The sequence below is a fragment of the Podarcis liolepis genome (genome assembly GCF_965112155.1).
Source record: "Podarcis liolepis genome assembly, chromosome: 1".
NCBI classification, from domain to species: Eukaryota; Metazoa; Chordata; class Lepidosauria; order Squamata; family Lacertidae; genus Podarcis; species Podarcis liolepis.
Window position 1 is genome coordinate 57,453,708 of NC_139554.1, and position 27,733 is coordinate 57,481,440.

General features: G+C 41.8%; 1 protein-coding gene and 1 long non-coding RNA gene across 4 annotated transcripts in view; one reads left to right on the forward strand and one right to left on the reverse strand.

The window, feature by feature from the left end:
- LOC310688255 (catalase-like) overlaps positions 1–27,733 on the reverse strand; it is a 46,271-nt gene that overhangs the window by 8,092 nt on the left and 10,446 nt on the right. The window contains exons 1-6 of one of the 3 annotated variants that reach the window (XR_014516823.1): positions 15,116–15,393; positions 5,732–5,903; positions 3,157–3,267; positions 2,283–2,413; positions 1,707–1,811; positions 580–705 (exon numbers count right to left, since the gene is read on the reverse strand). Coding sequence is in view for 2 of the 3 variants with exons in the window: in XM_083464524.1 (XP_083320650.1) it covers positions 580–705; positions 1,707–1,811; positions 2,283–2,413; positions 3,157–3,267; positions 5,732–5,903; positions 15,116–15,181 (711 nt within the window). In the remaining variant the exon portion in view is untranslated. Of the gene's footprint in view, positions 1–579; positions 706–1,706; positions 1,812–2,282; positions 2,414–3,156; positions 3,268–5,731; positions 5,904–15,115; positions 15,394–27,733 lie in introns of those variants that run through there. The other 2 variants (XM_083464524.1, XM_083464525.1) reach the window with 2 other exon arrangements.
- On the forward strand, positions 20,474–27,143 carry LOC310689187. Its single transcript, XR_014517388.1, has 4 exons — positions 20,474–20,515; positions 21,470–21,654; positions 22,168–24,096; positions 24,626–27,143. It is a non-coding gene; the product is annotated as an uncharacterized lncRNA (long non-coding RNA).

The following is a 27,733-nucleotide window of genomic DNA, read 5'->3' on the forward strand; positions in this document are numbered from 1 at the left end:
TAATAAATTAAGAATTGCATCCTAGTAATGATGAAAGAAATGTTAAAATTAGTCTAAAGATCTGCTGTGGGAGAGGGCACAAGAAGCTGCCATACTGGAAAGAAGCCTACAGTGGTACCTTGGTTTGCATACATCTTGGTTTGCATACGTTTTGGATTACAAACACATCAAACCCGGAAGTGCATGTCCCGGTTTGCAAGCTTTTTTTGGATTACAACCCATTTTTTTTGGATTATGAACAAATTTTTTTTGGAGGCCCCGTTGGCGAAAGCATGCCTTGGGTTACAACCTGTTTTGGTGTACAAACAGACCTCCAGAACAGATTATGGTTGTAAACCAAGGTGCCACAGTATATGCAGAGGTGGATAGAATGGCAGGCATCACTACTCCTAAACCAGTATCTCAAGTGCAGTATTCAATCTTTGCATAATGGAGATGCTACAAGGGGATAAACATGTTACAGTACCCATTTTTCATTTCTTGAAGTAGGAATAGGTAAGAACTCCAGGTGTGGGGTACGTCCAGCAATTTAGGAAATTAGTATTAACAAATGCGAAACAGGAAAACTGAAATCATTACCTTAGCATGGAATTTGCAGTATACAGATTTTCCGTCAGCATTGACTAGCTTAAAAGTATGTGATCCGTAGCCATTCATATGACGATATCCATCTGGAATGCCACGATCACTGAACAGGAATGATACCTAAATATAAAGCAAGAGCAACAAAAGTCTACGTAGGCTCTCTTTCATGAAAGCTCACGTAACTAAAGCTAGGTACACCTGTGGACTTCTCTGCACTAAAGAATGCTCCAACCATGGTTTATTCTTGGCATGATATTCTGCCCTCACCCCTGATGACTTTGACCTGCAACAATAGTACAATACATCATTTCCACATAATCCATTTGAGGGGGTTGGAGAACTATGTTCATATCATGGGGCTGCCAGGGAATGACCTGGCGCTGAGGGAGGGGGAGGAACAGGAGCCTTTAGACAAGACAGGAGAGGGAGGGGAGGACAAGCCAAAGGAAGGAACTCAAGCGGTGAGAATGCTCCCAAATGCTGGAGAGCAGCAACACCACTCAACTAGTTCAGGAACAGAGGGAGAGTCAGTGCCCATTCCTTCAGCACAGGACAGGAGGGGGTTAAAACACAGGGAACAAAGGAGGCATCTGGGGCTTCCCAAGCTCCTTTGCTGGAAGAGGAACCAAAAGCCCCCACTTCCTGGATCTGATACCGAGGACTTGGACACATGAAGCCATGTTCTGTACCTGGTACATAATATGTATATAAAGACTGTAAATATATCTCTGAGTGAGCAGAGGTATTTCTTGCAAAAGGCTTCCAGACCCATCACAGTTCAGGTGAGTTTAGGGAAGGGGAAACTTATGTCCTCCAACCATTAGTTTTCTTGAATGGGTGACAGGTATGTGTTTTAGTCATAGCTTGCCCAATTGTAAATGATACAAATATTGTCACATTTTAAAGAATAAAATTTATAGAAAATGGCACAGAGTTGATAAGGGAAGGGTTGTGTTGTGTATCACTCACAAGAGACCAAATACACCAATGTAAAAGAGAATATGTAATTTCACACATGAATCTTTTAGTCTCTGAATCAGAGGATGCGAAAAGGAGACACAGCTGACTCAACCTGCAAGGTGAAGGAAAAAATGAATAGAAATTAAAAGAGTAAATCCCACCTGGTGCAGAGACTCAGGGCGAAGACCCCAGAAGTCCCATACCATGTCTGCATCTTTCAGATGAGTTTGTGGATTCCTCTTTTGGGAATGGATAAAGGATGGGAACTAACACAAAGAAGATAAAAAGAAGATTTGCATTACTGTGTAGTTGCATTATCTACACAGTCCCTTGTACTAAGTTCACTTTGAAAAGATGTACCTGCAGATAAGTTCCATATAAAATTATATCTACTGTGAAAATTACATAATCATAAATCTTAAAACAAAAAAGGAATCAAAGAAGCAGAAAAACGTGTTATAAAAGCTCTTAATGGAAAAACCCGTTGGCGACAGATAACAGCTCTACAGCGTCACCTGGTGTCACATGTTTATAACGCAGTTATAACGATATAATTGACAAGTGTAGACGAGTCCCTAATATTAGTGGATTATTCCTTAGGGTACAAGAACTGCAATTTGATATTAGAAAAGAAGCCCCATGGAAGAAACAGATCCATGTATGTTGCACTTTTCTCTCTCCCTCTCATTCACCACCCATTAACTTCTTTTGGGTGCCCAAATAAATATCTGACCTACCAGCATCGCATCTCTAATAAAGAAGATGGGGGTGTTGTTCCCCACAAGGTCCCAGTTACCATCTTCTGTATAGAACTTCATTGCAAAGCCTCGAGGGTCACGGACTGTATCGGCTGACCCCGATTCTCCAGCTAGAAAAGGAAGGTTTATAAACGTGAACACACTGAGAACTGCACACAGTTTCCCCTTCAACCCTGGAGATTGGCATCCATTCTAATATTGGGAATGGCCATCACATGTTTAAATTGTCCTCCCAGCCTTCACCTAATGAATGTTATAGCGCTCCAATTCCAAGGATGATTATCGTATGTGTATGTTGTCGTTTACAGCTTTTAAGAGGAACTGAATGGAAAGGGGACATTGCACAATGGTTTCCTGCGCAATGTAGTGTCCTTATGTGACACTTTCCTCCTTCGTTGCAAAACTCTTTGTTTTTAAGCACCAGGTTGTTTAGTGTGGAAGTGCCTGTACTTTGAAGCTCTCAGCTTATCAAGATCAAACAGATGCCTTCACCATACTCTTTTCAGCACCTCCTAAAAACATTCCTGTTTAGAAAAGCCTACCTAGGTTCCCAGAAAGCTGAGGGAATTTTAATCAGTTTTATTATTTTAATTTTAAAACATACAAAAGTAGGGTTGTCCCTCCCCCCCCCTTTGATTTTACTGTTTTATCTTTTGTCAATCGCTTTGAGGTGTGTGTGTGTGTGTGTGTGTGTGTGTGTTTTACAATAAAGCAGTTTACAAATTTATAAATAATAAATGAATAAAGTATAACAAAATTAGTTCCTCTAAGGACCCCATTTAATAAATGAGTGTGTACACACGACACAAATAAAATGGAAATGCAAAGAGGGGTTGTTGTTTTTAAGACTTACCAACAGTAGAGAATCGAATAGCGATTGGAGTTCTTTTGCCAATATGCTCAAATACCTTTGCTTTGCAATACCTGGTGATATCATGAGTCACTTCAAAATAGCCAAAAGCTCCTAAAAATGTTTAAAATTGTTGCTTTTATTAAAAATTAAAGATAAGTAGAAACAAACAAACCATCTAAATATCAATGGCTTTGGTAATAATATCAGAAATGGCAGTGCAGTTTGGGAAGAATAAATATCTCTGTTTCATATAATGTGGTGCTTTTCTGCTGCAGCTGTTTCTGGCGTACACCTTAGCATATTGCCTTTTTGACCCTGAGACATTGTTATAGGACACAAAAGACCTTGAGTTTCCATAACAGACCCTTTACACGCAGGCAGGAAATAGGGAATATTTATTATTAATTTATTTACCTATCTTATGGATTCTTATGGATTGCAGTCGTTAAGAGTCGTCAACAGGCTCATCTCAGCTATCTGCCAATCTCCCATTCCCACCACCCTTCTGAGTAATACCCCTCCCCACCTTCTCACTATATAGAAGGATCTGGCAACTTCTGTTTCAGTGTATCTGAAGAAGTGTGCATGCACACGAAAGCTCATACCAAGAACTAACTTAGTTGGTCTTTAAGGTGCCACTGGAAGGAATTTTTTTTATTTTGACTATGGCAGACCAACACGGCTACCTATCTGTTATGGATTCTGGCGAGCTATGGGAAACAAGAAGGGTCACGTAAGGCATGAGCCAAAATTTGTTTTCAGGAAGCAGTGATTCTCCTTTTATGCCTAGACCAAAGGACCTGAACAACTGAAGGCACAGCATCTGTGAATACAGGGGGGTCTGCTTCTTACTAGAAAACTTTTGAGATAAGCTGAAACACAATGTCGAGTTGTATATTTTCCTTCCAGCTACAGTTCTTGGGGGCAGACAGCAGTCTAACAGCCTGATGGATCACAAGATGGCTCCTTTATTCAAAATAAACAGAAACATAATTGTATTTTTGAAGCAGTTCTGTCTAGCCTGGAACACCACAGATTTTGTGTTTGATTTGAATGAGGTTTTAAAACAAACAGAACACAGCTAATGCTTTTTTTCTGCTTTAAAATTTGATACGCTCTTTCATATGACAGCTTTTAATGCCCTGTAAAAGGCAGTAGATCTTAGTTTTGGAAGAGATGAGTAGCTTTGATTTCAAAAATTCTCCTTTAGTCCTGAACATTGTTGCAGTGGTTAGTATTATTACCACTATTCTACCTTGGGCTTTAGCAGAACTTGAGAGTGAGGGCAAGTTCCCTCCTCCTTCGGCATTCAGTATCTGCGTACAAAGTACAAGTACGCAAAGGAAAAGGTACAAAAACCAAGAAACTTTGAGAAGCTGCTGATATATATATATATCATATCACCTATGATTTCTTGTTATACCTGGACTAATTAACCCAATTAGCTTTATATTTCATTTATTCTTTTACCATCACCTTGTGATAACCATGTTGTAATTATGCTTTAATGTAAGATACTCTTCATTTTACAATCATTCCTTCATGGTTTCTAGTGAATAACACACCTAGGATACATTGATTTGAAATTATAGTACTGATTTGTATTATATGTTGCCGATCAAGTAACCTTTTTTTTTTTTGCTTTTTTCTGTTTACCCTTAGAAAGCAATAACCCTGTTTTAAGAATAGCATTGCTTCAGTTTCACAAGCTGCCTCAGAGCTAATAGTCTTCTTAGCCCAAACACTTGCATTCACCTAATGGCATGTTTGATCTTTTCTTCCCCTTTCAGCACCATAGGTAAAGGTAAAGGTACCCCTGCCTGTACGGGCCAGTCTTGACAGACTCTGGGGTTGTGCGCTCATCTCACTCTATAGGCCAGGAGCCAGCGCTGTCCGCAGACACTTCCGGGTCACGTGGCCAGCGTGACGAAGCTGCTCTGGTGAGCCAGAGCCGCACACGGAAACGCCGTTTACCTTCCCGCTAGTAAGCGGTCCCTATTTATCTACTTGCACCCGGGGGTGCTTTCGAACTGCTAGGTTGGCAGGCGCTGGGACCGAGCAACGGGAGCGCACCCCGCCACGGGGATTCGAACCGCCGACCATGCAATCGGCAAGTCCTAGACGCTGAGGTTTTACCCACAGCGCCACCCACGTCCACCATACCCCTATGCCAAACCACACTTTTAATACAAAGTCTTTTATCACGCAACCTAAAGGCTGCTGTTCCACAAACACAGGTCTAAAGAAGCTTTGGGCACACTGAACAAATTAAGCAATTATAGTCCTTGTACATCCCCCCCCCCCCCCAGACTGAGCAAGGGTGACTTGTGCTTACTTCTGTGAATGGACTGCCTTTCTAAATTAGGTCCACATATGCAAAAGCGTGTTGTGCAAGATTTTTGTTTAATCAAAAATAGTAATCATCCTGAATTCAGCACCAAAAGATACAAAACTGAGGGAAACACATTTTGCGAACTTCTTTGCTTTCTTGTTCCTTCTGTACGCAAAGTTATGTTCACAATATTCAATTCTCCACCTTTTCCTTTTAAAACAACAAGCAACTTCTAACACTAACCTGCTCCTTTGGCATGCACAACTCTCTCAGGAATCCTCTCTCGGTCAAAGTGTGCCATCTCATCTGTGAAAACCACATCCTGAACCAAAAGGGGGCCTCGCGGACCCACCGTCATGACATTTAACTTGTCTCCCACTGGGACACCAGCTCCGGTGGTCAAGGCATCCGGTTTCTAAATTCAAAAGAAAAATAAAATAAAATTAGGACACCAAAAACTACACAGTGCTATTACGTTTTTCGTGATTTAGTGAAAATGCTTATGGGTTAACTTGGCAGACATATTGTGCTTCCTGACTACAGGGAGAATTGCTTCTGGCATTAAACAGTATTGTTTCATGACAGGAATTATTAGGAAAGGTAAAATTTGCATGTAATAATAATAATCTAAATGTTAAATGGCCAACAGATGTGTGAAGGAGGAAAATCATTTCAAAGAGTTCTGATTATTAAATTGATTTTCAAGCAGAAATAACTGAAAAGAGTAGCACCAATTGCACCTCCAAGCTTGAATGTCATCAGATTTAGAAAGTGTATTAAGCATTTAACAGATTACAGTGGTACCTCGGGTTAAGAACTGAATTCATCCTGGAGGTCCATTCTTAACCTGAAGCTGTTCTTAACCTGAGGTACCACTTTAGCTAATGGGGCCTCCCGCTGCTGCTGTGCCGCCACCATGCAATTTCTGTTCGCATCCTGAAACAAAGCTCTTAACCTGAGGTACTATTTCTGGGTTAGTGGAGTCCGTAACCTGAAGTGTCTGTAACCTGAAGCGTCTGTAACCTGAGGTACCACTGTATTCACATACAGTGGTACCTCAGGTTACAGACGCTTCAGGTTACAGACTCCGCTAACCCAGAAATATTACCTCGGGTTAAGAACTTTGCTTCAGGATGAGAACAGAAATCGTGCAGCGGTGGTGCAGCGGCAGAAGGCCCCATTAGCTAGAGTGGTGCTTCAGGTTAAGAACAGTTTCAGGTTAAGAACAGACCTCCAGAACAAAATAAGTTCTTAACCCGAGGTACCACTGTATTGCCTTAACAAAATAGACTCAGACATGAAAAGTAATTGAATTCCCAATATAAATCATGAACACTACGCTGCTATTAGGTCCATTCCTAAGGCTAAATCTTTTCATAAAACTGATTTCCAAAGAAATCAGGTCGAACCACCTATACCTTCTCATATTACAAAAATGTCATCTTTATAGGTAGAATATAACTAAGAATATCATCTTACGATAAACACTTAAAACAAATAAAATGCCCAAAATAGGGTTTCTAAAGCACTATCTTAAAGCCATCTTCTTCTGGTCCAAAACCTATGTTAATTTTGTTTAATAAACAGCTGTCTAACACACTAAACCCAGTGGAAAAATGTAAGAAGTCCTGAATCATTCACCATAAAAAAATGCAAATTATGCAAGTACAGTACAATAATATAGAAAGTCTGGCATTCACAGCTGGCAAAGAGAACAGGTGGTTCAAAAGAGACTATCAGAAGTTTGGGGAGGTGGTTAATATATTGGAAGTCAGACACATGGAGGATAACAAGTGATGACACAAGCTTGACAACCAGGTGAATTATCTCAACCTTTGCCAATTAAATTAACAACAGTAACTTCGCATTAATTTTTAAGTGTCTCCCACAGCACCTACAGCTCCACCCGCTTGAGCACATTAGTCTTCTGGAATAACTACACAGGCGTGTTTTAGCACCCTGGCACCACTCATTCAGAGGATAAAAGGTGCCTTCGCTCCTTTACAGAGTATTTAAAAGGAAATTGTATTTTCAACTCTCAGTTGTTTTAATCATGCATTAAGAACTACACCTAGATTCTTGATCTTACGACTACAAATACTCATTCACCCTAAGGGCATTGAGTAAGGCATATAGAAAAAGGTTATTTCTAGCTTATACTTAACTTTCTGTTAAGTATAATTGTACGCATGTATACTCATTGTCCAATATAATAAAGAGAAAACATTCTAGCACACCCAGCACTGCTAGTCTTGGGAAAATTGTAAGATGTGAAGAAACTTTAACAAATATGTCATTGTCATTAAGAAACGATTATTAAAATATGTACTGCAGTATTTAAATTTAGGTCTTAGTAGACCACAAGCTTAACATGAGTCAACAGTGTGATGCAGCAGTTAATGCTATTCTAGGCTACGTCAACAGAGGTACAGGGTCCCAATCAAGTTATAGTCCTGCTGTATTCTGCATTGGTCAGGTCACACCTGGAGTACTGTGTCCAGTACTGGGCATCACAATTTAAGAAGCTGGGTTGTGTGCAGAGGGCAGCATCCAAGATTATCAAGGGTCAGAAAACCAAGCCTTATACGAAATGGTTGAGGGAGCTGGTATGTTTAGCCTGGAAAAGAAGAGACTGAAAGGAGACATGATAGCCATCTTCAAATGTCCCATGGAAGACAGAGCAAGCTTTTTCACAGCTGATCCTGAGGCTAGGTCCCCAACCAATGGATTCAACTTACAAGAAGGGAGATTCCGACTAAACATTAGGAATAACTTTCTGACAATAAGAGCTGTTCAACACTGGAACAGATTCCCATGAGAGCTGATGGACTCTCCTTCCTTGGAGGTTTCTAAGCAGAGGTTGGATGCCTATCTATCATGGATGCTTCAGTTGAGATTCCTGTATTGCAGGGAGTTGAACTAGATGATCCTTTGGATCCCTTCCAACTACAATTCTAAGATTCTTTGAAATATTTGAGCCCCAAAAATTGATAAAAGAGTGTGCTAAAAGTTAAGAATTAGTAGTTGTAATTTTTAAAGACATGTTTGTTCCAAAAAGCAGCCACAGAAAAAATACACATGGAAATAGAAAAGCCATAACTGACCTCCTAGAAAGAAAAACTCAGAGCCAAACTATACATGATGCTGATTGTGACTTTGCAATTTATGTACACTTTTCAAAAACAAAAATATCAGGAGGCGGGGGGGGGGGTAGCATGGGAAGTTAACCTTTGTGTCCCTTGACCTCATCCTTTTGAAACTCACTTGTTTGAAGCTGCCATCTGCATTGGGAGGAAATCCTTCATTGGCACCAAACTCCCTCTCTCACTTGTCATGATCCAGATAATCATCACTCCCATGAAATACCGTATTTTTCGCTCTATTGGACACAGTTTTTCCCCTCCAAAAATTGAGGGGAAATGTGTGTGCGTCCTATGGAGCGAATGCAGGCTTGTGCCATAGCCGCGCGCAACCCCTCCGGCAGGGAGAGGCTGCACGGGGCTAAAGGGGAAGCCAAAACAGCGAGCAGGATCCATCCCGCTCGCTGCCTTGCCTTCTTCCATAGCTGCGCACAACCCCTCTGCAAGGAGAGGCTGCACGGGGCTATGGATTCTTTAGCCCCACGCAGCCTCTCCCAGGAGGTAGAGACTGCATGGGGCTAAAGGGGAAGCCAAAACAGCGAGCGGGATCCATCGCCTTGGCTTGTTCCATAGCTGCGCGCAACCCCTCTGGCAGGGAGAGGTTGTGTGCAGCCTGTACGCTGCTCTTTGGGGCTGGGGGGGGATTTTTTTTTTTCTTGATTCCCCCCCCCCTAAAAACTGGGTGCGCCCTATGGTCCGGTGCGCCCTATGGTGCAAAAAATACGGTAGCTACTACTATCTGAGCCCCATCATATGTATCTCTCATTGTAAGCTACCCTGGATAGGCTATGGCCGACAGGAGTTTCAGTCAATTTCCAAATGTATGGAGCAATGTATGGATGCTAGAAGTTAAGAATTGCTAGAAGTTAAGAATATGGATAAGTTAAGAATATGAATAAGAATTGCTAGAAGTTAAGAATATGGATGCTAGAAGTTAAGAAGTTAAGAAACGGATGGAGCAACGTATTTTGGTCAACCTGTCTTGAATGACAACTGCAGTCATGCCATAAAAACCGGTTGTGTGAAATCATGTATTCCTTACGTAAAACAGGACTATGGCTAAGGCCACATAAAACAAGGCAAGCAGCATTATGTGCTTCTGTGCAGTTTCATGCAGCATACCTTAAAAGGGTGCTGGTGTATCAAAGTAATGTTCTGTGGACTGGACAACACCTTTAGGATTAAGGCTAGATAACCCTTTCACATTTAATAAGCTCTTTCAAGGAGAATAGTAGAAGCATATTATTTGTTAGAATGTAATGAAATCTTTGCAAGAACCTGGCTCAAATTTCAGATAGAAAGCAGTTTATACTTAACCACACATAGAAAGAAAATTTGTTGCATTCACTGCAATCAGAAACCAGGGTCTGTTTCTTTAAAAGGAGCTAACAATCACAGAAACGTTACTCAGTCTAAACTGTCATGAAAATGTTTGCAGATCATCCAGATTCTAGTAGCCAAGAGTTACAAATAGCTACTTAGTTACACAGTGTCAAGTGACCTGGTTCTTGTTCTGCACCATCTGACATCTTTTTTCAATCTAAAAGAATTGTAGGTTCATTTAACAAATTTCTTTGTGTCACTTACTATAGTTTGAAGTGGAGAGGGTGGGGGGGAATTGTAATAGCAAAATACATGAAGATGCAGGCAAGATGCCTGGAGAAGTTCATGCCACAACTTGCCCTCTTGATCTATGCCTATATTGACTGGCAACGGCCAACTAGGAAACATTTGCCAACCTTATTGGGGTGTTTTAAAGGCATCTTTCTTACAGCAGCATTTTTCAATGGTCCTGAAGAAAGCAGACATTTCCTTTTAAAAAAAACAACAACACTGTTGGAGCCTAGGTATTTATGCAATTGGCGCTGAGGTTTCCAGTCTGATCTTTAAAGGTGGATAAGTGTCATTCTGGATCTTGTCAGCCTGGTTTCAGGATAAGCTTTGAAACCGAGATTGTCTTGGCTCCTGGCATTTACCAGGAAACCAACTGGAGGAGTCTGATCCTGTTGATTTTTCTGTACTCCACAGTGGCTCATTAGAGATACCATTAAGGGTACAGTGAAGTTCTTCCAGTCATGTTACTGTGAGAGGTTGTTGAAGAGTTTCTGATAATGAAGGCTGCCCGAGCTCCAAATGATTGTCAATTTATGTGAACTTATTATCCCCATGGCATTGTGACCACTGTGAAATCGAAAAAGTTTTCTAATAAACAACATTTAGCTCTAGGGTGTTGGGTATTCAAAAGAAAACCAACTTAAAGCATGTCACAAGATTTAGGGAAGAACAATATTGCTTGTTATACAGCAACTCATAACCAATTCACCCAATAGCTCTAAATTAGGTATGGCAAAGTTGGCAGAGAAACACATAACTTGTAACCCACACTCTGAAAAATAATCAGCACTGAGTCAAATGACAGCAATGCATTTTCTGCTCGCACAATGTTAGTGTTTGTGTGCTTGCAACAAATAAACTTTTTGGATAGTACACATAAGAGCTACCCCTTTCATCCATCTCTACCCCTTTCTCTTTCTATCCCTAACTGTTTAGGTTACCGGTGCTTTCTCAGGTGCTGTGAAAGAATATCAAGACAGAGAGAAATCACTGAACCTCCAAACTATAGATCCTGATTTTATCCCTTTAGCACTGGCATAGCTGTAGTTGATTTTCCCTTTTGTGATGCAGTTCTACAGACACAACTGGCGCTGTAACTCTCCAACAGTTTGATTTCATCTCCAAAAGGCGCACTCCTCCATTGTGTCCCAAGACAGACAGATGGAAGCTCTCAACCAAATTCAGCTGTTCTCCATCAGAAGATGACTTTACAGTCACGGTGTAATAAAGTATTCGGACCAGAGTGGACAAATTTTAATCAATGTAATTTAATTTAGTGGTTTAAATAAGCAAGACAAAATTTAAATATCTAATTTAAATTAAGTTATCCATTTGCATGCAGATCTTCTTTCGTTACTACAACAAATAAAACACAACTTTACACTGACATACTTAGAAGCATAATCCAAAATGTTTATTATATACCTTTTGCACTCCTAGTTACATGGATGTAGGACTGCAACCTGAAATCCCGCACACACTTACCTGCAAGTAAGTGCTGTTGAACTTGGTGGAACTCACTTTTGAACACTAACACATGCATGCATAGCATACTATACGATAAATCCAATGGAAAACAACAGTAACAGCTAACATGAAAGCAGGTGTGAAATATGAACAGCAGTAGAGTATGGCTGGCAGAAAGTTGCTCCTCATACACAAAATAGCTGAACGAAATAAGACAATGCAAAACGTGGTTTCAAAGGACTTTGGGGTCAGGGTATGCAGAGCCAAACCCAGGGTCCATTTTTGGAAGACTGCCTGTTTCATGAAAATAGCAGAATTCAAACAGTGTCATAGCAAGTCAGATACGAGCCATGACAGAAGCCTGCTTCCTGCTAGCCGCAGTGTTGGTTTGAGGGGAAAGCTGCTCCCCTTGGTTACATTCCTGCTGAAAGCCAGGAGGAGATTGTCCCTACATTAAAGACTACCAGTAGATAATAGATGCCTTTCTGAGATGATGAAGGATATAGAAACGTAAGTTATCTTTAAATGCCTTTTCACTCTATTACAACACACACAAACTAAAAGAGCTTAAAAATAGACAACAACAACATATAGAACCTTGAACATGAAACCCCACCACTGGAAAGTTGCTCTTGCTTTTGGACCAATGAGTCAACTTAGACTCAGAGCATCAAAATACCCTAGCACATGAGGCCACTTAATTGAAGTTAAGCAGGTTTGAGTCTCGTTAGTGTCTGGACAGCTGACTGCTCATGAACTGTATGTATTCTGCTCTGCATTCATGACAGAATAAAGGTGGGTTATGTAAAATGGGGGATAATGCTATACAGTACACTCCATTGTGCATTCCATTGCTTTCAATGGAGCTTATGCCAAATAAGTATTTACAGCATGGTGGGCAAACTTAGGCCGGGGACTGGCTCCAGCCAAATCACCTTCTAAAGCCAGCCCTCGAACAGTCTGGGAATCAGCGTGTTTTACATGAGGAGAATGTGTGCTTTTATTTAAAATGCATCTGGGTTATTTGTGGGGCATAGGAATTTGTTCATTCCCCCCCCCCCAAAAAAACAAACATAGTCCAGCCCCTCACAAGGTCTGAGGGACAGTGAACCAGCCCCCTGCTGAAAGTTTGCTGACCCCTGATTTACAGCTTAAAGTTGATCTAATTTCTATCCCTTCATATATATGATGCAAATAAACAATTTCCTAGCTACACTCTCATCTACATTCGTAGAGTTTCTTAAAAAGCAAAAGTGGCATGCCCTGACACTTGTGTGGATCAGACGAAGGATTCATCTGTATCTACTCTCTGACCGGTTACTGTAGTCTTCAGCAACAATGAGTCAATAATGGGGTTAGTCTGCAAAACAGTAACTAAGAGGCCAGGGCTACAACTTCATTACACAAACAGAAATTGTAAAAACAGTATTTGAAGCTGTTTGCATTTAAATTAAATGACTGATGTTTTACTGCATTTTTAATATTTTGTTGGGAGGCGCCTAGAGTGCCTGGGATAACCCAGTCAGATAGATGGCATATTATTATTATTATCTTGATACCTACTATCACATTGTCTAAATTCAAACAAGCTTCAAATCCATGGTTTTATTTCATAAAATTTACATACTACTTGATTGAGGGCAGGGCGGGAATCTCTCAAAGCAATTATAGAACTGTGACATTTGACATACGCTACTCTTCTCCACTGCCTACATGTCCATTTCTTTTTTTAGCACCAACCATAGTTCACCACAATATCAAATATATATAGTTAGCCTTCAACCTCCAAGTCAGAATTGGAAATTATGGCTTAAAATTGGCTTCTGCTTCAAATATGGAGAATGAAGGCTAACCATAATTTGCCAATTTGGGCAGCAGATTATGGCTAGCACTAAAGAGAATACTGAAACTGTAAACAAGAACAGAAAGATAAGCATGCAAATCCAAATCATGATCCAAGTTGAACCACAGGATCCAACTATCAGAATTACAGTACTAACTAGCTCCAGTTAGTTTCCATCATGTTTTGCAACAAAATTATTAACCAGTGCTACTTCATAACAAGAACATATGGTTGTGAAACCTGTTTCAAAGGTCCCTTTCGATGTCTTCTTGTACAGTGGTACCTCGGGTTACAGATGCTTCAGGTTACAGACTCTGCTAACCCAGAAATAGTACAGTTAGCCACAGCAGGCGCTGTAACTCTTCAGAGGTGTGACTTTACCCCTGAAGGCGCAATCTTCCATTGTCTCCCAAGACAGACAGATGCCAGCAACTTCACTAACCTCTCATTGCTTGTAGCCCCCTGAGCTCAGTTATTTTTAATTTGTGCCATTTCATATTGATTCCTGTACAAATCACTGGCATTCCCTCTTATATCTTTTGAGACTACTGCCACAGATTGTGTCTCCATTTTCTACTGCCTTTCGTATTGTTGGCCAGATAAGTTAGGAAACTGTGTAATCAGCACACACTCACCCATGGCATTAACAACGGCTATTGATCTCAGTGAGGGAATTAAGTACTCAGTGGGAGAATTATGCTCTTAAATTCCTTCCATCAAAATCAAAGGAGCAGGGGAAGTGCTTCACTTTGGGTGGGTTGTACCTGGTCTTGTACTTTAGTACCTCTCTATCTAAAATGATACACTAAACAACTTGCCATATTTGACTCTCTATCTCTAATTGCAAATGATTATATTACTCTCCCTGATAGAAATAACATAGTAAGATAGGTTTCTCGCAAGTTCAACTTCCATCATGATTAAACCTTGCAGCATTACTGTATTGCAGTTCTTGATAACACTTTGCGAACTGCTCCACCCTTTAGCAATGGAAATCTTTTTGGCAGACAGCTGGTGCTGCGTGCCATGATAAACAAACCAATCCCAACCTCCAGAGATTATGGATGTTAAGTTTTGTTTTTGCAACAAAAGCAGCACAGGAACACAGCCCAAAGGGCAACAGTATCATTTTCTTATCCGACCGTCGATCCATGATGCAAACAGAAATCCTTGGGCTAGGAGCATTTCAAGCTTGCACCTTTGTCACCCTTTGAACAACCTACTTAGCAGCGCCCCTTCCAAAGTGCAATGTTGCACAAGGGGGACAGAAAGCAACGCTGGACAAGAGCTCCTCCGCCGCCTCTACTTTTGGAGAGGAGATTCGGGGCAAACAATGCTGGCATATGGCATTGCAACACTACAGAGCGGCGAAAGCTACGCCTGCCATAATGTCAGAGCCACAGAAGTCCAATACCCTTCAACATTGCTCGCACACCCCCGCCGCCTCTCAGAACGTGGTCGCGCCCGCCGAACAGCCCGCTGAATGCAGAGCCGATACGTAGCGACCGAGCGCGGGGTAGAACGTGCCAATGGCTTTATGAGGGGTGGGTGTCCCTTCTGTACCTGCGAGCCCCGCAGATCTTGCCAGCGCTTCATCTGTTCCGCTGCATTGTCTCGGCTGCCCGCCATTTTGTGCCACTTGGGCGAGACCCCTGCCGCGACGCGCGATTACTTTCGGCACCGACGAGCTCCTGTGAGGGAGGCGAGTTTCTGCTGAGGAGCGCGATTTACAAACACACACACACACCCGCGACCAGCAAGTACAAGCCACCCGGTCCACCTCCGAGGCGGCAGAGAATCTGGGAACGAAAGCAAACCCGAGCCCCGCCTTTCTCAGTCCCGATTGGCTAGAAGGTTTCTTCACCGAAGCCTTTCTCGAATGCTTATTGGGAGTCGGACGAGTTAGAGGCGGGGAAAACATGCCGAAAAGCAAGAGCTTGCGAGGAGGAGGAGTCAGGAAGGGCAAAGGGTGTGAAGAGAAAAGTGGTTTGGCAAAGGGCTCTGAGGAACCCGCAGGGAAAGCTGGAAGCGGGATACAGGGCGGAAAAGGGGGGCGGGAAAGCTTATAGGGTTGAAGAGGAGAAACGGCAGCAAAACATCTTGTTCCTCTTGCCCATGTGTACTCTTAAAAGAAACAAAAGCAATTATCCCTTTGCTCATTGAGTAGACGTGTCTGGAATTGCAGCTTTACAGTTTTCAATTCACACTTAAGGATCAAAGGCGGCCAAGGTCAGCACAAGGTTATGGATAAGCCTGCAGCAATCTCCCTTTGGAGAGAGGATGCATGGCGGAACCCAAGAGAGAAGAGCGAGCTCATCTCTGGGAGGCTCGCTGGAACAATCCTCCCTCCCACCCCAGGCTCCTTCAAGAAAGCAAAAGGAGGCTGCTCTTTGCAGAAAAGCCCTCGTCTTCTGCAGACCTCGACCCCCGGTCCCACTCCCCTCTCGGTGTGGAGAGAGAGATGCTCCAAAAGTAGCATAGGAAACATAGGACGCCGACTAACACAGACTAAGTCAGACCCGTGAGGGCTACTCTTTCCTTTTCGAAATTAAAAATCTGTGTAAGCAGCTTACACAGTGAGACATAACCCTGTGTTTCTTCAAGCTCGCACAGCCACCCACCCCAAACTGCTTTTCTCATCTACGCAGTGAAAAGAAACGCTGTCGCTATATCTTCCTATCCAGGGGTTAAAAAGTCTAGCTTTCTGTTGCAACTAGCTGCACAAAGGTTGCATTGTGCAAAGAACACGAACAGATGGCAGAGAAAAGCCTTTTTAGCATATAAGCAGTGAAGAATAATACTATAAAAAAACCATGTAAGCCCACTTAATTTGTAGTTTTAAGCCTAAAGCAGCAGGAGCAAAAACTAAAGGTGCAAGGGTCTGTTTATCTGTGGTTTACTGTCCCCTCTGTGGTTTACTGTACAATACAATCAAGGTAAAGGGTAAAGGACCCCTGACCATTAGGTCCAGTCGTGGCCGACTCTGGGGTTGCGGCGCTCCATCTCACTCCATTGGCTGAGGGAGCCGGCGTACAGCTTCCGGGTCATGTGGCCAGCATGACTAAGCCGCTTCTGGTGAACCAGAGCAGCGCACGGAAACACCCTTTACCTTCCCGCCGGAGCGGTACCTATTTATCTACTTGTACTTTGACGTGCTTTCAAACTGCTAGGTTGGCAGGAGCAGGGACCGAGCAACAGCAGCTTAACCCGTCGAGGGGATTCGAACCGCCGACCTTCTGATCGGCAAGTCCTAGGCTCTGTGGTTTAACCCACAGCGCCACCCACACCCCCACAATCATGGTACACACGTCCTATAGGGAGAAAAATAATGAGCATACGTAAATAGATGATAACTTGACAAAATCACCCAGAATGCCACAATAATTTCTTCTCGACATCAACAAGCAAATGTAATTGTATACTTTCATTAGTGGCATATTACTAGCAGCCATAAGTTTAGTTTATCTGTCAGAAAGTATGTCAGGGTGAAATTGGTTTCATGGCTTATTTTGTATATAGCATGAAACACTCCTTATCCAGAGTATAAGATGGCTAAGTAATACACCTAATACTTTTAACTCGAGTAGGTGGAGCTAATCTCTTCTTGCTTGGAAAACTAATTAAGAAAAATTATTATTATAGCCTGTCTCTATTTGCATAACACTGGTTATTCTTGAAGCACATATTCTTATATCACTGTGTACACAGAGCTAAACATGCAATCATAAATCAAGAACTTTCCATTGCTATGCAGAAACTCTTCCCTGCCGCCCTTTGCATGGTTGCCAGATTCAGTTCATGATTAACTGTGTTAGATGTATGTAAAACAGGATTTGGAAGGTGCATTTTTTCATCTATTTTGTGTTGGGGAGCATCACTTTATACAGGTTTGAAGTGCAGTCAAATGGCCACCTGGATACACATGTGCCTCACTAAATCTGCACCTAGGTTTGTATGTATCGAATGAATTATTCATGTGCAGCAGCATCCAGTGCCACCCTATGCTTGTAAGGCAGCTTCTTGGATCTGTACTCTTTGCTCATGCTCAGCACCATTCACTGCAGATTTATATATATGGAAGAAGAGGACTGCATGGGCTAACTAAAGACGTTTTGGCATGATGGTTTTGTAGTGCTAGACTTAGTAATACCTACCAAAATAGAAATATGATGATCTCACAGTGAAGTACTTAACCATGTATGTATGTATGTATGTATGTATGTATGTATGTATGTATGTATGTATATAGAGAGAGATGTATGCCAGCACATTAACAAAGGTCTCTAAGTGAAATACAATAAATAACAAAACAATTTTAATACTTGCTAGACATAACACCCAAAGCAACAAACAAAATTAATCACACACTGCCAGAGTAGACACTGGTATCTTTTTAATGCTCTTTTCACTACTGGCAATTTTAGAGAAAGCCTTTTCAGATGTTTCCACACTGTATTTGTAATAAAACATACTTTATGCTTACCATGTGAACCTCCCTCCAATCTATTAAAAGTTCACCCCAACCTCTCACCTCTCTCAAAACACCCATGTGAGCATTGTACTGGCACCACTGCCCTTCGTTGCCTTCACACTGTTCTGGTAAGTGGCAGTGATGCGACTGTCAGAAGGGTACATCCACATCCATGCTGCACTGCACTGGCTGCTCCTGGTGTGAGTGAAAGAGACTAGCAAGAATCCAGAGAGTTACTGACACTCCTGCAAGAGGCTAGCCTAAAAACATTTCTGAGTTTTATCACATCATATACAACACATACAACTTTGAAATTTCAACAGCATTTTGCTACTTATTTGCTTTAAAACATTCCTATCCTGCCTTTCCCCAGAGTCTATAGTGTGTAACAGAAATTAAAACCATACTACGCACACTCATGAAGAAAAACAAGGCTGTAATCCTATACGCAATCCAACAGGATTTAGACTTGCTTGGTATTGCACTGCTAAGCTCCTTTTGGCTCAAAGGAAAATTCCACCAGTCTTTGTATTCTGACCAACTGTGAGGTGTATTTAACACTTAGACAGACTAATTTAAAGAGCATGATTTCGCTCATGCATTTGTAGAAACTCAAAATACCTCATGTTAAGAGTGTTGGACTAGGATCTGGGAGACCAGGATTCAAATCCCTGCTCAGTCATGAAACTCACTGAGTGACTTTCCCTATAGCAGCGGGTATGAATATAAATCTGGATAACTATATAAAATTAAATAACTATAAATCTAGCCATAAGTTATTTTAATAATAACCTTTATGTAACTGAAATCAACCAATATAAACACCCATAACTGCATTCATATTCTTTTAATGGAATCTATCACAAGTCACAAATATTTTATCCAACTGCATATTGTATACGTATCTAATATGTACATAATTTATGACTGCAGTATTCTGTTAACTATACAGTGGTGCCTCGCAAGACGAAATTAATTCGTTCCGCAAGTTTTTTCTTCTTGCGAGTTTTTCATCTTGCGAAGCACGGTTTCCCATAGGAATGCATTGAAAATCAATCAATGCGTTCCTATGGAAACCACCTTCAGACCAGGTCCGGGGACAGTCTGTCCCCCGACCTCTTCTGAAGGCTGGGGGGGGGGACAAGGGCTTTTCTTCCCACCGCCAGCCTTCAGAAGGCTGTTCTGAAGGCTGGCGGTGGGAAGAAAAGCCCTTCTCCCCACCTCCCGCCCCGCAAGCTCCGGGGACAGGAGGGCTTTGCTGCCGACCGCCAGCATTTTAAAAGCCCCCGCTGTCCCGGGGCGATTTTAAAATGCTGGCGGGCGGCAGCGAAGCCTCCGCTGTCCTGGGGCGATTTTAAAATGCTGGCAGGTGGCAGCGAAGGGTTCGCTGCCGCCCCCCAGCATTTTAAGATCGCCCGGGACAGTGGAGAAGTCTCCGCTGTCCCAGGAAGGCAGGCGGGGGGGGGAGCAAAGACTTTTGCCCCCCGCCGGCCTTCAGAAGAGGTCCAGGCTGGCGGTGGGCGAAAGTCTTTGCTCCCGACCGCCAGCATTTTAAAAGGGGTCCCCGGAGATTTCCCTATGGGCTTTCTTCTTGCGAAGCAAGCCCATAGGGAAATTCGTCTTGCGGAACGACTCAAAAACGGAAAACTCTTTCGTCTTGCGAGTTTTTCGTTTTGCGAGGCGTTTATCTTGCGAGGCACCACTGTAATAGGAAGCTAAATGTAGCCAACAGCTATTTATGGCAACTCACCAGGAGCTTGATAAATCATCTAGTTTTCCTGCCTGGTTGTGATTAGGAAAAAAACAGGCTGTGACCAACCACATCACGTGACCACTATACCATATCATGGTATAGTGTCTACCATAGACACTAACCAATTTCTCATAAACAATTGTGGATCAGAGTATACTCATTAGATGTATGTAATCCAAAACTGACAGACACATATACACATTCAGGGTTGGCAATAGAGGGGAGTCAATGGGAAACAAAATTTAGAAGAACAGACATATCTCAAAAAGCAATTGACAAGAAAATATTGTTGATAACACACATATCCTGGTGTCAGCAAACTAATGTACCATTGCTAACAATCTGTAATCTGAAGGAAGTGGAACTGAATTTCTATATCATGTTGTCTACTCTCAAGTTTGGTAAATCACAAACTATGCACATTTGCTCAGGTCTTAACAACCTCTGAACTAGTAAATCATATGTAAGTAACTTTGTATCCCAACCCACCTTCTTCAATATACTGCTGAAACAACATTTTTGAATTAATAGCATAAATCATGTCAACACTGCTAAAAGTAAACAGGCAGCGCATGAATGTTACATGGGCAAGAATAGTAACTAGCACTTAACTAATTGTACATGGGGTTTTGTTTTAGTTCTGTTTAAAAAAAAGAATTCTGTGTTAAGGCCTTAATATTAAGGCCTAATGAGCCTCTGCTCCTATGTCATGGAGCATCGTCCAACAGAGATCCAGCAGGTACCCTTGACTTTTAGGCTTCTCTTGAACAGCTTTTTATGCCGACAGTCCTTTATGGCTCTTTAATTTTTAAATTTTTGATTAGCCAATCACTTTAAAGATTATTGTATTTCATGTTTTAATGTTGTGCATTTCCCTGATGTTTTACGATATGGTGGCACAGAAATACATATATATATACACAGAGAGAGAGAGTATTCTAACACTGATAAAAACAGTATTTATTGATCAGTTACAATATATAGGTTCTGCCCATTTTGCTTCTTTAGGTTAATTAGGAAATGTTGAAGAGAAATTGCTCCCCAACTGACCTTTATCATGCTATATTACGGACACCTACCTTGACTAGGCAAAATAGTAATTATGTGTTTCTTTGCCTCCTGCCCATATCACCTTTGCTTGGATAATTAAAAGATCCCTTTAGAGCTGTCTAATCCAACACCCATGAACACCCATTTACAACTTGTTCTAGGCATGAACAGTTTTAGACAAAAACATAAGGGGAGAGAAAGTTTCATAAGATTTCTTTTGCCACTTAGGGTTGATATGGGAAAGTGCTTTCTAGGTGGGTGCAGCAAAAGCACCTATAATGCATGAATTCTGTATTCTCTCAGCTTGCTGCAACCTGCCCAGGCCCCACAGCTTGGGATAGGCCCACAAACCCCAGCTTTTAAAAGAGTACGGGGGTCTTTAGTAGGAAGGAGGTTTTTTATTATTATATATATATATATATGTTGCTAATTTGTGCAATAGAATATGTAATTATCTACAGCTGTGGGTAATAACAGGTTTTGAAGTAAGCTTGGGTTTTTAAATAAGATTTTGATAAAGCTTTTTGTGATACAGTAAGATAAAAGAAGCTAATTTAGATTAAAAAAAGAGAAAAGAAAAAGCAGTCTTCTCTCAAAGGAAGCTCTTAACCCTTAACATTACAGACCTCATATTTACTTTCAGACTAATTAACTGAACGAGAGAAGCGGGCTGTGATTTCTGCTTTCAAAGCAGGCGCTGGCACAAACTTCAAACCGTGAACTACATGAGATGAACTCTCCACATTCTGTTGTCAGAGGAAGGGTATCTACTCTTGATTTACATACCACCCAGTTATCTTACCTGAGATGATTCATCCAACAGGGCAGGTACTTCTCTGATTCGATACGTAATAAACATAGAACTGAATTCGGAATGACCCTCCTGTTTTCACTACTCTTGCTAACAAGTCTGTACATTAAAAAACAGCCTTGCCAATAAAACTAGATGAGTGTGAATAAAATGGACCTAAATCCAGATTTGAGGGTAGGGGATAGCCAGGTTCAAATCTGCCTGAGTTCAAAAAGCCAAGTTTATGATGTAAAAGTAGCACTGTGTTAGTCGTTATTCCTGGCTGCCCACGTGGCAGCTATATCTAGGAGGGTCTTTACCACCTTGAGATGGTTCACCAGCTATACCACCTCTTTAATTAACGAGAGCCAAACAATTTTTGTGCATTTTCAAACTTGTAATCTGCTCCCCAGAGTAAGTTTTCTAAACCTCTCACAAGTGAAAATACACTCTGGCACTGAACATGAAGTTCAATAGACTTTGAAAGCTGTGTTAATTAATAAGCTGCTTATACAATCAAGTCCAATTGATTGCTGCCATCTTTGTCACAGGAAATACACAGGACATTATCACACGGAGAAGAAAACAAAAAGAAAGTCACTCATCACCCTAATTTTTAACAACTATTAATCTCTGTCCTCCACTTCTACCTGTACCGTGTCTATTTCCAGGAGATAAACATCAGTAGTGACAAGTATCAATTAAGCAGCTCAGGTGTAGTTTCAACTGATTTTTTTGGGCAGGGGGAAGATGCATTATATACCAAATGGCTAGCGACGTGTTGATCTAAATTGCTTACAGCTATTCTCCATGCTAGCTGCATGTGGTGCATATTCCAGTTATCTTCTGCAGGGTTATTTGAGTATGTCTCTGAATAAGATTCTGCTCCTTATTCTTGGAACTACCTCCAAGTTTGCATTAATGAAGAGCATTAAATATGAAAGATACTGAAGCATTTTCTCTACAGAGGGATGAAGAAACACTAAGTAAACAATACAAAGTTTGGAGTGCTCACTTGAAGGTGTGGTTGCTTCTCAACACTGCCCAACCTTTTGCACGGTTTGCAGATCTGACCTACATTCTACAGAGAGGTTTCGCACATGAGCTGTTATCAAAGCACTGTAAAAATGTATTATAGCTATATAACCACAACCATTTTTCTGGATACAGTGATAAACAGCAAGCTTGTGCATGCCTTAATTTTTTTTTTTTAATGGGAAAACATTATGACTGTGGTTCCAAATCCTAGAATAGGACTATGTTCCCCCAAAAAGAGAGTTTAGCATTCTTGAGGGATCACAGCGGCGGTGTTATTGATAAAGGGGTGGATATTTCAGGACAGGCATCTAACCGCAAAACTATAGAAGATGTCTGGGTCACGTTTTAACAAAAAAAGATTTTTTTTTACCAATTGCAACTTCAGACAGAAGAACAGTGCATATTTCCCTTTTTTATACAGCTGCTAAAAGGTACAAGAAGCCTGTCCTTTGCACCAGGACGTCCTTTGACAACAGTGTGGCTGTTGCCTCTACACAAACATAGCAAGGTTAGCCTCCTCTGAAGAATACACACATACCAATTCATTACATGAGATCCAGCTACTACATTCCAGGCAGTATATGAGTCTAATATATCTAGGGTTCTTCGCATAAAAACAGGGATTTCAAAAATTAATTGCCAAGACTCTTTTGCTTGTTTTCATTGCTGTTGGAAAGCATTAAGTATTTCACAGCTGTAAATGACTGGTTCTCAACTAATCCATGTTTCATTTTAGGTCAGTGAATGAAATGCATTTTCTGTGGGAAATGTATCAAGATAATCCACCAAGCAACTCGGTATCTGAAAGACCTGTGGTGCTGAACTGCTTAACTCTATCTCACTAGGTAATTAAGAGAGCTCATGAGTCATTATATCTATCAATACCTTGTCTAGGTGCGGCTATTTCTTTTGTAACATCCTCCAACACAATCAGATACGTACTTGGAACTAGGACACATGGGTAATTTGTGTATTCTGCATTAGGGAAGAGCTGCTGCAGCAATTCACAGTCTTGTTTGATAGGATGAAGGTGCATAACTACTTGGCAAGGACAGGGGAGGGAGGAAGTCTTTATAAGTGATTTTTCATTAAAAGATCTATTCATATGTAGCTCATCTTTGCAAATGAATGAACCGTATGCAGAATGATAAGAAAGCAAAGTGTATGAATTTGAGGTGAGTTACACAGGATAATATCTCACTGGGTACTGCAATCCAGTCCCTGACTGGCTGCTGCTTTGAACCCAAGCTTGCTGAAGCTGTGAGGGGAGAAACATAAGACCCTCCTGGGTGTACTCCCTTCACTTAAGCTTTCCAGGTGAAAATGTGTGTCAGTTAATCATATTTCTAAGACACTCCAGACTCCGCTGTGCCTTGATTTTCCAATGGAAACCAACCAGGCACCTAAAACCGCCTGAAATCTGGCTTCTACTTGGCAGAGTAGTATTCGGAGGGTGTATTCAGAAAGGACTCATTCAGGTGTCCTACATGCCAGGAAATGAAATTCCTGCTGGTTGTTAACAGAGAACAACTTAAGGTTTATGTACAAAGGTTGCAATTGGGTTAAACCACAGGTACTACAGGTTACACGGAAAGGGGGAGGATGTTAGGATATTTCCGTTCCACCTTAAAAGGGAGCAGGCTTTGTGAGTCAGAGAGTCTGCGCATGTCCTGTTCACAGGATGTTTATGTTTCTATTGCTTTCGTTTCTCTCTGTGTCGGAGACACTGACGCAGGCAGTCATGTCTTTCTTTGTTCTGATCAACGCTGAATAAAACTTGTAAATAATGCTCTCCTGAGTGCGACTTCCGCTGTGCATTATCTGCTGATAGAGTGTGCATGAGCTCTAGAATGTGGCAAGATATTTTCTAGAAACTCATGTCGCTAATTGCTGATACTGCGTGCCTACGGGAGATCGATGGATCGTCCAGCAGACGGCTTGGGGCCATGATGGACTTTATCTCCCTGGCAGTATCCCAACAGGCAACACTACGCTTTTGAACTAGAAGCTTTACCAAAATAAAGTATATTTTCTTTTCTTTACTTTCTCCCAACTTCTAAGATGCCTAGGAGTCTTTAAGAGAACTAGGGACAGTTACAGCTTATCAACTCACAGCTAGGAAATTACTAGTCAGCCAAAATCTCCAAACCTCCAAAAGGCATTTCTGCTTGCTGGATGGAAGTATCACCCTTCTCCTCTCTCTGTTCTGAAGGTTCTCCTGACCTTCTCAAGCAGATTTGGGAAGAGAAAAAAGAAGGACAAGTCCTATTTCTGGTTGCACTAGTTGCCGCTAGAGCCGTGATTTTCAAAGTTTTTTCTCTGGGCCACACTTTCAGAATAAAAATTTGCTCACACCACACTGAATTTTTTATTGGCAAGGAATACATTGGAAAACAAAAAGAAACAACTCCTAGCAGTGCTAGTATAGATTACAAATACTTTATAATATGATTGTGGGGCATCCAGAAAGTATAAAACAATGCAGCTACATAATAACATGATTCATTCCCAAAACATACCGTAATTACAAAGGTGAGCATATGTGGCAATATAAGGCAAGGAATCTTATTGGACCTATCAGTAAATCTGCTCTTAAGATACAGCAGATATCCCAGTGTTAGTGGACAATGATAGCATCTACTTGAGAAAGCTGCCATCCCACACAATTATTGGTAAGTCATACAGTCATGTGAATCGTTATGCAATCTCATATCAACATATATCATTCTGGTTTCATTTTAAGAGTTTCAGTTGGCTGTCACCAGAGAATACTTAAATGCTTCATCAGATTAGACCTCAAGGCAACAATATGTTCGTTGCTGCAAGAACGTACATACAAGACGTACAAGCTACATAAAAAGATATGTTTATATTTATTAGCTCTCAACATTGCATTGTTTTGTTACTTTAAAAAGATTTATACCCTGCTTTTCTTACAAAATGTACGACAAGTGAAGGAGCACTTTAAGTGACCTTGACGCCAGTTATTGTGGAGAAAAGTGGTAAGAGCTTATTTATTACTTATTAAATTCATAGCTTTCCTCCCAAAGTTATGCAGATTTTACATAATCTGCTCTGAGCTTCACTATTTATTTATGCAAGTCAGCCCAATATCTGCACAGAACAGCTGACAAACCCTCTTTGCTCAAATGACTGCTCTGATCACAAGGGAGGGATGATTCCTACATTGGTCAGGGCCACAGCTGTCAACAGATTTGAAAATAAGGGATCAGCAGCCTCAAAAATAAGGGATCAGCAGCCTCACTTGTCCCGGGGACAGTCTATGGGATATCTAACAATCCAGGATAGCAGTGGGAAGCAGCGCTGGAATAAGGGAATTTCCCGCCAAAAAAGGGAAGGTTGACAGCTATGGTCAGGGCACTGGGCTCTGCCTACCCCAGCCACTGTCTCCTAAATTGGGCTGGGGATTCCCTTGGTGGAAAGATCAGACCCTCAAACTGGGGCCAATGAGAGTTGGAATCCAACAAGATCCAGAAGGCACCATAAAAGCCGCCTGCTGGATTAGGCCAATGGCCCATCTAGTCCAGCATCCTGTTTTCACAGTGGCCAACCAGGTGCCTTGTCGGAAACCCACAAGCAGGACCTGAGGATGTACATGAGCACACTCCCTTTCTGTGATCTCCAGCAACTGGTATTTGGAAGCATGCTCCCTCTGCTTGTGGAAGGTCCAAGGTCTGTGAACGCAAAACATAATCATCGCTAGTAGCCATTGATTAAGACTTAGCCTCCACAAATTTGTCTAAACCTCTTTTAAAGCCATCTAAGTTGGTCGTTATCATTGCCTCCTATGGGAGAGAGGTCCATAGTTAAACCACATTGGATATGACCAATTTACAAGAGTATTAACTAACAGACTCACTTTGGTAGCATAGAATTTAAGAACTTGTTCCTTTCACATATGTGTTTACGTTTCTTCCAAGTTAAGATTCGGAATTTCAAGATAATTTAAATACTTGAAGACATTTCAACAGCAATGTAAAGAATATAAGGGCAGGGATCAGGAGCATACATGGATCCCTGAGACACAAACGTTAACCTCTGGAATAGTTTTGCTAACATGTCCGTATCCCTATCTACCCATTAAAAAAAAAAATCAAACTGTAATTAATTCATTAGTGTAAGAAGACAAATGAAATTGTGTCCCATCCTATTTGGAACAGCGGCACACTCCTTTTCTACTGCACTCACAATGCCTGAAAAACTTGTTAGGGTGAAGCTGTCTCAACTTCCCCAAGTACTACAATGTTATTACTGGAACTGTTAAATCTACAGACACAGTGGCGCTTGGCTTTAGTCATACTCACCCCCATAGAAATAAATATATGTCACCAGTGTATATGGTGCCTTACATAACTAAAGGGGGCTTCCATCCAGAGAAGCCTGAAATTTAAATTTTTACAGGAGAAGAGGAGAAAGGAGGAAATATGGATAATGTTGTGGTCTTGCCTTGAGCATCTCCAGACTCCTTCAGTTACCGTATTTTTCGCCCTATAGGACGCACTTTTCCCCCTTCAAAAATGAAGGGGAAATGTGTGTGCGTCCTATGGGGCGAATGCAGGCTTTCGCTGAAGCCTGGAGAGCGAGAGGGGTCGGTGCGCACCGACCCCTCTCGCTCTCCAGGCTTCGCGGACCTCTCCACAAGCAGCGGGAGCGCTCCCGCTGCTTGCGAAGAGTTGCCGGCATGCCGAAGCCTGCGCGTGTTGAGATCAGCGTGTCCAGGCTTCGCGGACCTCTCCGCAAGCAGTGGGAGCCAGCGCTGGGCTCCCACGGCTTGCAGAGAGCTGCCTGTTTGGGGGCTGGGGTCGGGGGAAGCTTGGGCCTCCCCTGCCCCAGCCCCGCGTCTGGGGGGGGGGAAATAATCCCCCCCTTTATTTCCCCCCAAAAAACTAGGTGCGCCTTATGGGACGGTGTGTCCTATAGGGTGAAAAATACGGTACTCAGCAACGGGGCATGCATGTGGCAGGCATTACAGGTGACTAGCCTACATACATGTATACATGTTGTGTGTGAGAGTGAGAAAAATTGGACCAGGTTATAAACTCCCCCCACCCCTGGTTT